General features: G+C 43.3%; 1 protein-coding gene across 9 annotated transcripts in view; it reads right to left on the bottom strand.

Moving 5' to 3' along the window:
* The window catches only part of DTNB (dystrobrevin beta), a 214,767-nt gene that overhangs the window by 69,024 nt on the left and 132,743 nt on the right, over nucleotides 1–13,000 (bottom strand). For 8 of the 9 annotated variants that reach the window (XM_030037505.2, XM_030037503.1, XM_030037509.1 and 5 more), the window contains 2 exons: nucleotides 3,076–3,161; nucleotides 594–707 (listed from right to left, as the gene is read on the bottom strand). In XM_030037505.2, coding sequence (XP_029893365.1) covers nucleotides 594–707; nucleotides 3,076–3,161 — 200 coding nt within the window. Of the gene's footprint in view, nucleotides 1–593; nucleotides 708–3,075; nucleotides 3,162–13,000 lie in introns of those variants that run through there. The other variant, XM_030037513.2, reaches the window with a different exon arrangement.

Genomic DNA, 13,000 nt, shown 5'->3' on the forward strand with positions numbered 1-13,000 from the left:
TTTTGAAGGTTGAGCTCTGAATTAACTAGTAATAGAAGATGAAATAAAATATAGCCAGAGAATGCCCTTGTGACTACTCAAACTATGAAACACTTTATTCTATAAATACTGACATGTTTTCCCTGTCACTTCAAAATGCAAACTTAATCAAAGAGGCTTTGAAGACTGTTCTCCAACTTTGGATGTATGTCTGATTATCTGTAGGTATGAAGTTTTGGAGTTTCACTGACTAATCAAATAACTGACATTTATCTTCAGCTCCACTCCTTGGACAATAAATAATAAGCAGTTAATGTAATTTCTGCTAGTTTTTCTTATCAGTTTCTTCTTTACAGTTTTCTGAACTATACAAATAAAATTCATTTTAAGAGACATTTTTATTTACTTCTAAAGCCACTTTAAAAAAAAGGCAAATTGCAATATGCTGTCAGTCTTCAGAATTCAGCAGTTTAAAACAACATTTTAAGGTCATTGAAGATATGCTGACATTACCCTTTCCCCAATAACAGGCAGTGCTGTCTGTGCCACAGAGCAGACCCCATGGGCTGACTGGCCCAAGTACCAAATGCATGTGAGCTTTAGATATTTCTTACCGTAGAAGCCTGAGTTCAGCCAATAAAGTTGGGTTCTGCTGGGCTTTCTCAGGGGTAGGTTGAGAGGCTTGTTCATGTTCCAGCCTGAGACGCTGAATTTCTTGGAGTATCTCTCTATAGAAATGAAATAGGGAAGATTAAAGAGGAAAAAGGTCAATCTCTGCACTGCTCTTGAATACTGTTATAGCCCTTCAAGCATTCTTTCTGTCAGTATCCAGCCTAAGTACAACAATTTTGTTCATGTATGACTGGCACAGACTCAAACCCAAGACAGGTAAGTTAGCACAGTCCTATGAATTGCTGTAATACACACAGGAAAATTTATTACTTAATAAGTATGAAATCACTTATGTGCCATACGCTGGCAACGTCTCTCCAAAACATTTCATGCAGAATGGGCTTAGAGACTGTTCTAAAAAGAAAAAAGTTCCATTTTCAGCATAATCTGCATTGCACGTGCTGTAGGAAGGGCTCTGAAATGACACCACCAGCATCTCCAGCTGTGCCAGCACCAGTTAGCTTCCCACTCACCTTTCCAAGGGCTCCTGGCAGGTCAGCAGGAATAAGGAAAGTAACAGCTCATAGTAACAGAGACAAACTTGTGAGGTCTCACAAAGGGAAGGCGATCAGCCAGCAGCCCAGTTAAGGCCACTGTGTTCTGTGTAGCCAGAGGCAAGCGAAGGTAGCACTGATGGCCAAGGACTCACTCATTAAAATGGAAATGAAATCCTTCTGAAAGTGAAGATTATAATCTCTAATTCTCCCCCCCCCCCCGCCCTGCTCTTTTTTAAAACTGCTGAGCTGCTCTCCTCGCAAGGTTTCATACCAGCACTGACTGAAATCTCCCTTATCTGTGATCTCGATGAATAATTTCAAATACCTGCAAGGTCTCTTGGTAGCATACTGAAGCCAAGATGGTGCAAGGATTGAGCTGTTCCTGTGCTCTCCAGGAACTGGTTCTCCTCCAAACTAACCTTAAGAAGTATCTTTACCTGGCATGCTGAGGGTGCCTTGGCAAGGGGCCGTGCAGGCAGCAAGCTCACACACGCCAGCTGAGGCGCAGCTGGAGCACAGGGAGACCCGAGCATGCTTATGAGGAGAACACATCATCGGGCACCCGGAGAGGCTCCATAGGTAACCCGCGGGCTGCCCGTGCCGTACAACACGTGGGGTTTGCAGCTGCTCAACAGCTTGCTCTTTAGAGCTGTACCCTCTTAGTTTCTCTTAGCCACAGAAACATGAACTCAAAATGTGAGTGCTGAAGAATCACGCTGGTGAAAATGCAATATTATGATAAAAACAGAGTGACCTCTTCTTAACAGTCCCTCTGAACCAAGAAGAATCATCGAGAAGGGAGCTTTCAAGGTCATCTAGTCCAACCCCCTGCCATGAGCTGGGACATCTTCAACCAGCTCAGGTTGCTCAGAGCCCCGTCCAACCTGACCTTGAATGGTTCCAGGGATGGGGCATCGACCACCTCTCTGGGCAACCTGGGCCAGTGTCTCACCACCCTCAGCGTAAAAGAAGTTCTTCCTTACGTCCACTCTGAATATCCTCTCTCTCAGTTTAAAACATTGCCCCTTGTCCTGTCACTATAGGCTTTGGTAAAAAGTCTTTCTGTCTTTCCTATAAGCCCCCTTTAGGTACTGAAAGGCCGCTATAAGGTCTCCCCGGAGCCTTCTCTTCTCCAGGCTGAACAACCCCAACTCTCTCAGCCTGTCCTCACAGCAGAGGTGTTCCAGTCCTCTGACCATTTCTGTGACCTCCTCTGGACCCGCTCCAGCAGGTCCGTGTCTCTCCTGTGCTGAGGACCCCAGAGCTGGACGCAGGACTCCAGGTGGGGTCTCACCCGATCGGAGCAGAGGGGCAGAATCCCCTCCCTCGACCTGCTGGCCACGCTGCTTGGGATGCAGCCCAGGATGTGGTTCGCTTTCTGGGCTCCGAGGGCACATTGCCAGGTCACATCCAGAAGAAGGAAACCATCTTCTACAGCCCATCTCCTATTTCTTTCAGGCCTCCCAGTTTCTTCAGACTGTTTTGTTTTACAGCAAAAGGAAAAAACGCACTCGTTCTTCTCAAGCTGAATTTACCACCCCAGCCTTCCAACCAGCTCACTCCACTACATCGCAGCTGATTTATTTTCCTGCTGCCACCTGAACGGCTTACCCTGCTGTGAGAAGTTTGCTGGGTCTGCAGATAGCAATACAAGATAGCAATGCAGCTCCTCACACTCAGCGCCAGTTAAGATGATCTTAAGATCAGTGAAGAAGATCAACCTGCTCCCTGGGGAATAAGGGCACTGCAGCTGCATCCACCCTAAGCTAATTGGTTAGAGGCAGCTACACCTTTCAACAAAAGATCTAGGAAAACAATCTGGTTAATATAATACAAAAGGTTAAAAACAACAAAGCACAAGGACTGAAGGCTCTTCTCTCCTCAAATGTTGTTCCTGAAACAATACTGATCAAAGCTTGCTTTTTACCTGTTTTTGTTTTCCAGCTCTGCTATCAGCTGTCTTTGTTGTTTATTGGCATCAAAGCTGAAACACAGGTCTGTTGGTGGGCGAGGCTGGTGGATGAGGAACAGAGAAAAAATTAGACAAAATATTCATTACCTGTTACTACATATGACACAGTCTGGATCCAGCCTCATATTTCCTGAATGCCGTGGTACGATACTTACACCCCAGGCTGCAAAACTGTGAAAATATCTGTGCCGAGATGGACTACGGGGGCACACTGAGGTGTGGTTTTATGGCTGACTTGGTCTGATCTCAGGGTGGGTGGCTGCTGAAAGGGTGACCTGGCTTATCGTCCTATCTGTCTGAAGAATTTTATTTGCCTTTTTTTTTTTTAAGGACCTTCAGAAAAAAATACACCATGCCTATCTGTTCTTAAAGCACCGACAGGCTTTCCTGGGAAGAGATGCATGTTTACCTTTTATCATAAAGTCTTCTAGCGAAACAGTGATCTTCCCATACGTCAGCTAGTGAAGAAAAGTTAGAATAACTTACAGCTTATGAACAGGATTATTCACAGACATTAAATTTAAGCATGGTCACCGCCTCTGGAAAATCTAATTCTTCTCAACTACTCAAAAGCATCAGCTGAAGTGAGATTTGTGACCCTTGCGTTAGGTACTTTTCACCATCACCATTACTGAGAAAAGGACTAGGCAATTAAACAAGAATCTGTACGTTCTGGGAGAACCTGCTGGCAGCTGGGCTGGGTGGTGAAGAAGCCAGCTATATGAACCAAGAAGAGAGAGAGAAATATTACAAGGTCTTGTCCTGATTCAGTGCATTTTTCCAGTGGAATCCTAAGATCCTGCTTAGGAGGTCTAGTACAACTCAAAGCTATCCTTCTGGCCATCAGACACAAGAAGTTGTCCACTCAGAGCTGAGGAGACATCTTTTAACATGGACAGGTCTCCCTGGCTAAGAAGTGCCTGATGCACAAGATGGTATGTAGGGTCTGCTTCTAACACCAGGTCATTATAGCATCACAGAACGGTTGAGGTTGGAAGGGACCACTGGAGGTCATCTGCTGAAGCAGGGCCACCCAGAGCTGGTTGCCCAGGACTGCGTCCAGACGGCTTCTGAATATCTCCAAGGTGGGAGACCCCACTACCTCCCTGGGCAACCTGTGCCTGTGTCACCCTCACACCAAGCAGTGTTTCCCAGTGTTCAGAGGGAACCTCTTGTGTTCCTGTTTGTGCCCATGGCCTCCAGTCCTGGCACTGGGCTCCACTGGGAAAAGCCTGGCTCTGTCCTCTCGGCACCCACCCTGCAGGTATCCCGTCTGTGCTCTGCTTTTGTCTTTTTTTCATCTGATCTCAAGATTGCACAGATTTTTACGACAACATTTTCAGAAGGACCTCAGATTGGGATCCTGGTTTGAGAAGACACTTTCACAACCATTTTCTGAAACTACTTGGGTAGAAAAACAGAAGTTGGAGGGAAGAGCTTGGTATCCACCAGTGCTCCTGGAGACAGGGTGGAGAGTGATAGATCCAGGACGAAGGGGACGGACACCACTGGGCTTTCAGCTTCGTTTCGCTGTGGCTATCTAGAGCCAACCCTGACTGGAGTCAGGCTTGACATGTGGATAGAACTTCTCTTCTTTGGGCAAAACCCTCACAGTGGGTGGGTCTGCATGTGGCAAATGAGTCTTGCTTGAATGACAAGCCTACAAGTGCATCTTCTGTGTCCTCCTGGGTGATCTGATGGCCACTTTGGGAGTCTCCTAATGATGTGGAAACTGCCTGTGTAGAAACTTCTTGGTAAGGCAGGTTCCAGGCAAGAAGAAACAAAACAGCTTGCGAGTTAAAATGAACAGTGTGAAAAATAAAAATAAATCAACCCAGAAACTGAAGTGCAGAAACACTGTTCATTGCAGCAGGGTCAGAAAAAAACCACCTTCTCCCAAGCAGCGGGGAGGAGCTGACGGTGCAGGGTGAGCTCTGCTCTCACACCAAGGAACAGGGCTGGTGTGGGCGAGGAGTGGGATGGATCTGCCGATACAGCCAGGGCAAAACCCCAGCTCTCATCTCTCATCTCATCTTGACGGTTGAGGTCGGTGCACAGCGTAGGCAGCAGCACTGCCACCACTCTTTCCATCTTGGGGTGACCTGAACAGTCTTGGTGTACATAACTCTGATAGGACCTACTGGTCCCCCAAAACAGTGCGTCACAAAGTCCAGGTCCCATGGTCTCTCCCTGCATCCTGGTACAATCAGCTATGAGGACAAGTGCACTCTGGGGCTCCATCCGAAGCACATGAACCCTTGTTCTGCTGCAAAGTAGGACCGAGCCTATAAAACCACAACCTTGTCCTTAATTCCTTTCTTCAGAAATCCTGTCCAAAGCCTGAAATCACCCTCATGACCTAAAGTACTCGAGTCCTCAGGAGCAAAGACAACACAGCAGAGAACTTATTTAGAGGAGACACATCCCTCATGCTGCTCACTTTCAAACATTGCTAGTCAAGAGGTCTTTTGGAAACTGTACAGTGGCTATTTTACATGACAATTCAATGTTCTATTGCTTCCAAGAGTCTATTTGATTTTTTAACAACTCAGAATCACAGAGTCGTCGGGGTTGGAAAGGACCTTTTGAGATGGTCTAATCCAAATCCCCTGCTCAAAGCGATGTCAACTACAGCGGGTTGCTCAGGACATTGTCCAGCTGAGTTTTGAATACCTCCAAGGATGAAGAGTCCACAACCTGTTGGGGTGACCTGTTCCAGTGTTTGAGCACTTACACCATAAGAAAGTTTTTTCTTTTGTTTAAATGGAAGTGAGCTAGTGCCCGTTGCCTCTTGTCCTTTCATAGGGCACCACTGAAGAGAGTCTGGCTCCATCGTTTTACTTGCCACAATCATATATTAATACAGAAAATGACCCCCACGTGACTTCTCAAGGCTAAACAAGCCCAGAAAAAAAATTCAGGCTGCTGATTCTCCACCAACATCTAAATCTTCCAAGTTCTTAAACTTAAAGGGCACCTGACGCTCAGTCTGAAAGTTTGCAAAGGGGATGCCTATGCTCGTGAAATAAAAAGCACCAGGCAGAGGCACTGGAATTTGATCACTCATATTGTTAGATATTTAGTACGGCCCCTGCCTTATTTTTAGCCCAGACTAACTAGCGCTCTCAAGCAATTCTCAGCATGGTTTGGGATTTACCCTAAGCTGAGAACTATCTGCAGCAGGTGGTTTGTATGCAGCTGCACTGTTCTGGAGGGTGAGAACACTCAGTATTATAGATGTGGGCACCAGCAGTTTTTAATGACTGCTATACACAAAGCCTAAGTGTCTATCTTACACTCAGCTATTGAGAAATAGCACTTATCACTCACCTAATCTATACTACAATGTGGACTCAGGAGGAGAGGTGTCTAAACTCTTGGGTATTCAAAAGTGCCTCAAAGAGTCACCTGAGACAGCATTGAGCCTGCTGAAAATACAACAGAGGTACGTGTCTAATTGCTACTGCACTTGTCCAGGAAATATCTGACACCAGTTCTAGATATATCTGACCTTGAATGGGTACTAAGACACAGCTTCTCTGCCACATTCCCCAACAAACAGGCATCCTGTGAGGCAGCAGGCTCCATCCTTCCCACCAAAGCCCAGCCGCAGGCAGCAGTGCCAGATGCAGTGGTGGTCAGGAGGCAGCCCTGGGATTCTGGTTCATGCTCTCTGGGTTAGGTTTTATTAAAAAAAAATCCAATGGTGGTCTAATATTAAAAAATATTAACTCCCCTGGACATGGAATTTACAGCCTTTGGGTAAAAACTCAGATTAGAAAAGAGGAAACAGACCGAAGACAACATAGACAGATGTTTCAAGTAGCCAGGGCAGGAGGAAATTCATCAGAGTACTTAGATCTTGATACTTAAATAAACCTGAGGCAATCTCAGAGCTTTTGTGTTCATCTCTGAAAGCACTAAGTTTTATAAGGTGACACTCCAGACGCTAGAAGTGGCTATCCATAAAGCTTACACCTAGAAACAATGTAAGAAGGAACTAACAACTATCGACCAGTCAGCTTAACCTTAGCTCTTGGGGAAAAAACACGAAATAAGAACACTTGTAAATACTTAGAAGACAGGCTAAGTAATAGGTGTTTTTAAGAACAAATCATGCCAAAGCAAAGCACTTTTCTTCCATAGCAAAAAATCAAATTCTACATATAGGAGAGAAACTATTAACACAATACACTTTGACCTCAGCAATGCTTTTGACATCCTCTTGTGGGGTTTTACAGCTTTTCTCTTAGATTTAGTACCATTTAATATTTTCATTAGTATCATGGATGATGGAATAAAGCATTTATTTCCTACATCTGCAGATTGTGTCACACTGTGGCGAGCTCCTACTGCTTTATAGGACAAGAAAAAATATAAAATATACTAAAATACAAAATTGTTTGAGAAATTGGAGAAATGGTTTGAAAGAACAGGTTGCATTCTATTAAGACAAGTGCAAACTCTCATATTTACTTTCGACATGTCAACTACATGAACACCCAACGGACGAGGCAGCAGTTCTGCAAAAATGGATTTGCAAATTAGTTTAGTTCACAACCCAAACAGGGGTCAATAACCTCATGCTGTTGTGGAGTCCAGGAACAGGTTGTTTGAAGCAGGGCATGCTATGTACTACAATGCAGGACTTACTCCTGCTCTAACTCAGGTGAACTACTGTTTCCAGCCTGAGCATTGCAATTTTAAAAAACTAAGGGTCAACTGGAAAAAGAAAGTGAAGAAGAATGATCAGAGGTCTGTAAATCATGACAATGAGGAAAGACTGAAAAAATGAAGAGAATAAAATGAGAGGAGACAACATAAGAAACTACAAATATACAACACTTGTTGCAAAGAGGCAAGTAATACATTGCTCTCCATATCCCCTGAGACAGGAGAATGAGTCATGGGCTCAAACTGAGGAAGGAAGCATTATGTTAGGATTCAGGGAAAATTTTTTATTGGTAGATGAACTGACACATCAGAACAAATCTCCTCAATGGACTCCATCTGGAGTGGACTACATCCACTGAGGTTTTAAAAAAATAATTTGGATAAGCATCTGCCCAAGAATGGTTTATGCACAGCTGAGCGGATGGACCTACAGTGGAAAATGCCTGGACGTAGGTCCTAGCTGGCCTGTCATGATTCAGAACCAGGGAAGCCACTAAACTGTCAGGGCACTCCAGCTTTGATAATGCGGGTGCAGGCTGCATGTAGGGTGTTTACATTTATACCGATCTATTACTTGCAGAGAGATAAGGTATATGACCAAATACTTGAAAGTGACGGCCAACTTCAATTTTCATGCTGCAGAGAGCAATGTCATTTGTTTGGCCATTTCCAGCCTCTGCCGATTCCTCACTGGTCCCTGTTCCCTTTCAAAGAACGTAAGGGAAAACCTTCCTCTAATCAATAAACAAAGCTAGGTAGCTTTCTTCTCTCTATTTACATCTAGTGTGGAAACATGTCACCTTCTGGTTCCATAGCTGAAACTTTCCCTGAGCATTGTTTCCTGCGGTATGGTAAACAGGAATGTCTCAGAACATTTCACACCCCGCCCCATCCTCCTCCTCCTCCTCTCTTTTAAAAAAAGTAATCTTTCCTCTAAAATACCCTCAGAATGTCCTGTAACTCATATTTCTATAAAATCAGAAGATATTAGAGATCTTCACTATTTTCAGCCTTGTGAACTAGATACATAGTTATTTGAATCAACAACTTCCCATCTCTTCTGTTTTGATTGAAGGAATTTTTTCCTTTACCCTTTAAAGCCCCAAAAATCTGACTCCAAGACACCTTTCTGCTCCCATGACTTCTCAAGCTCTTTGATTAGGTTTTCTCTATCACTCTTCCTTTTTTTTTTAATCATTCTTGTTACCAGTCTTCATTCATATTGCTTTATAAACTTCTAAAGACCTGTGAGAAAAAGCACAGTGTTTCATAGAAACTAACGAAGTAAGTGACCATCACATTCTCAGTAACAAAGGAGTAAGATTAACCAAGAACTCAGATTTTTTTCTTTTTCAGTTCTTTTGTTGATGAGAAGAAGTCTTTGTGTTTATGTTGCATTTTCAGGTGGCTTTTCTAGTAGCTCAAGCATTACTTTTATTTCAAACTGTTTTTTCCTCCAACTACAAGAGCCCGGTAGTCTTAATACAGCACAATTGTGCAGCATTTGGAGAAAATCTGACATTCTGCCCACAAAAGCACACCTGAGTTCCAAGCATCCAGCATGGTAGGCATCTCTATTGACTCCTTCTCAAAAATAGGAAGTCATTTAAGTAACTGAAAATTTCTTATCAGTTACTTTGCTCACAGGATCACTAGCCTTAATCTTTCCTTGATTGATCGTTGATCAATAATCGCCCAAGTTCCTTTACAACCTAGCCATGAGATGTAACTATTTTCTCTGTGACAGGCAAGTATCTTGCTGGAGCCTGCATAAAAATACAACGACATAATGAAAGGGTTTACAATGTACACCTGGATTTGAAAAAATTTGTCGCTACCTTTCTCAAGCCTAGATCATTGCAGGCTCTTTTGTGGAGTAGACAGTTTAATGAACCCTGGTTCATTTTTTTGCAGCCATCTCAGGATGCCCTTACTCCTCTGAAAACATCAGATTTCATGGGTGAGAGGAAGTATTACTCAGGGTAAAAGTATTCTGAAGAATGACTGAGAAGCTGGTGGACAAGGTGTGGGACCTCTTGTTGATCTAAGGGTTTCAAATTAAATTCATATGGATATTGCACTACCTCTTGTGGATGCGAGTATTTCAAACGCATCTTCTAAATATGACTATTAGGAGATAATTATAAAGTATGAGGTATCATTCAAATGTGTGAATACTGTTCTGGGCTTCAGGTTGGACATTGGTAGGACAGCCTGTATTTCTTTAGTGAGTGAACTCCTCTGGAACACATGGAATGAAACCTAACTGAAGTCGCTGCTCTCATTTCTGCCCATCATTTTATTAACACCAAATTCTTACTGTCATCGCCTTTGGAAGAGTTTTGGGTGTATGGTATAGGATTGCGATGGCAAATGCTATTCTTCTTGTAAATCCAGGGAGAAAGAATTCATTAGAGCATTTGCATGCTACTATTTACTTTGATGACAGGTACCTGTCCTCTCTGTGAAGTTACATGTGGCTCTTAAAACCTCTGCACTTAAAAAAAGAACCCAACCCAAACCATTTGTTTACTGTTCAGCACTCTTATGTTTGCACTCCACCATACTGGACAGGTATGAACGACTTGTGCCTTCCAAGATTTATTACTGTAATTCCTTTCTTTAAAGAGCCTAGCAGGTTCAGCTCCCTACCTGCTCAGCAGCACTGAACACCAGGGACATATCCCCTTTCTACTCAACTCTTGCAAAGGCTTTCTACTACAACAGAGCACAAAAGACCTGGTGGGAGTCAACAGCATAAGACGTAACACCTTCAAAACCACTACAAAAAAAACCCCAAACCCCATTTTTGCTTGTGCATGAGAAAATGAACAGAGTTTACATTATTTTGTCCTCCATAGCTTTCCTTCACAGTAAGGAGTAAGTATCTCAGGAAGAGAATAGTCCTAACTATTATGGCATAGAAGCAATGTGGAGATCCTTACCTGGCCCTATGGGATGCAGCTCCCAATTTTCTGACAGTAATGTAGTATGCCCAAACCCCCAAACATTACAGATCCCTGCAGAAACAACCTATAGAGTTTATCCAGGGAAAAGGATTTTGAAGTATGGTTGAGCTTGAAAAGAAAAAAAGACTTTTTGACCGTGAATTGTAACATAGGTCTCTTATTTTATACCAAACAGCAGCAAGACCAAAGCCGAAGCTTTTCGAGCTGAAGACTAATATTTTAAAAGTTAAAATGTTAATAAGTTTAAAAGCTAAGCAAACTCTCCAACACAGCTGAAGGTATGACTACCATTCTCTTCTGCTTTCCTGGTGCTCAGCAGGAATGCTGAAGCCTCAACAGTTCTGAGAAGATCATCCAAATGGCAAGCCCCATTTTCTCTCAGCAAGAAAATTCCTAAGGTGATGATCATAAAATCTACTGAAAATCCTTAATATCACATAGGAACAGTAAAACCTTCTAGCACTGTAATTTAGTTTTCCTATTAATAGGCCACTAAACTTGAGAGAGAGACATGCTGGAACTTCAAGTCATAGAATCATAGAATGTCTCAAGTTGGAAGGGACCCGTAAGGATCATCGAGTCCAACTCCCTGGCAGACTGGTATCTGTAATAAGGAGCATTCAGACCTCACCTACAGTATACCTTTTGTGGGTGACAGAAGAGGATTTAATGACAGTGTTTAATCAAGCCCCAAAAAGCCAGTTTGGCAAGCCACTGCACTCCTCCACCACCCTGATTTGGAAGAAACTGCCAAAGAACAGTAAAGCTTGTGTCTCATGGGCATCAGATTCCAGGTTCCTTGGTGCAAGGACCTCATGGTGTGATGGAAAGTCTGAACCAGTACTTCTCCTGCCCATCACTGTGGTATCACAGTGTTCTTTATGATCAACAGACAAAGAAGAAAAGGAAACAAATAACAAAAATGGTTCATATAACTGGTGTATCCAGAAGAAGAAGAAATGATCCAAGAACCAAGCTGCAGATTTATCCTGCAAACATGTACAACAGGAAATCTGGTTTACTTCTTCTCTCTTTATTTAAAAAACTATTTATTAAATAATGCCTAAAGCCTAAAAGAAAAGTTACATGAAGGTAATATTACAAATATTATTTAGGTTGTAGGTAGCTTTAACGAGATGACATCACAATAGGCTTTTAGCAGTGCTTAATGTTGAGGGAAGAAGAGCAACCACACACTGTTTTCAAAAAAGAGCAACGTGGGCAAGAACCTAATTATTGTAACTCATCCACATAACTCAACCTAATTATCCACTCATCCATAATTGAGTATTATCTCATATTTATTGGGTGCTCGTGCTTTTCCTAGCAGCAAGGCTGCACAGGTCAGCAGAGTCCTGCCAAGAGTGCAGGGTCCCCGTGGACCTCTGCCCCTGCCGAGTGCCACAGGCTGCTGCCTGCCATGGTGGGACACTCTCCATCAGAAGTCCATCGGGAAGCAGCAGGCCCACTTGGCTCACAGACCAGATACTGCCCTGTGCTTGTATGAATCAACCTGCCCAGATGTATCAGCAGAAATGGGGGAGGATCTGGGAGTGTGCTAACAGCAGAAAACGGGGGAAAAAAAAAAAGAGCTGAGGTAGAGCAGGTGGGAGAGGAGATGAAGGAGGTATTGGCTTGGAGAAAGGGAGGTGTTGTATAGGACACTGATAACAGAGGGCCTAGGGCTGCTTTATAGATATGGCTGTATATACATATATTCACCTGAAATACACCTAATCACCCCTTCTCTTAAAAGTATGCAGTCACCTTATATGCAGGATTACCTATAGTCAAGTAAGAGGGCAGTATTGAGGTGGGATCTGATATGTATGTGGAAGGCATTTTGTAAGGGAAGATAGGCAAGGGGGCTGGGGACACAGGACATCATTTTCAGTCCCTGCTTTTATCAAAAAGATGATGCTTGATAGGAAATACCAGATTATTTCTCACCTCAGATTGATAATTCCAACAGATCAGCAGAGGGAGACACACAGATGAAGCTGTGATCTTGAAAGTTGTGACTTAAATGAAGTTTGGCTTGCTTTCCATTAATTTCTTCACTTTATCATCTAGTCACCTTCTGCTTTTCTGTCTTCTGCTTTCTAGCTAACCGGTCTAGCAGAGCCAGCCAACAGTTATTTTAATGCACAGCACTCTGCTGTGACCAAACTGGCTGGCCAAGCATAGCCCTGAGCAACTTAAATTCAATAAAAGGGATTTTGTCTTCCGAAGACTGG

This window comes from Aquila chrysaetos, chromosome 15 (assembly GCF_900496995.4).
Source record: "Aquila chrysaetos chrysaetos chromosome 15, bAquChr1.4, whole genome shotgun sequence".
NCBI lineage: Eukaryota > Metazoa > Chordata > Aves > Accipitriformes > Accipitridae > Aquila > Aquila chrysaetos.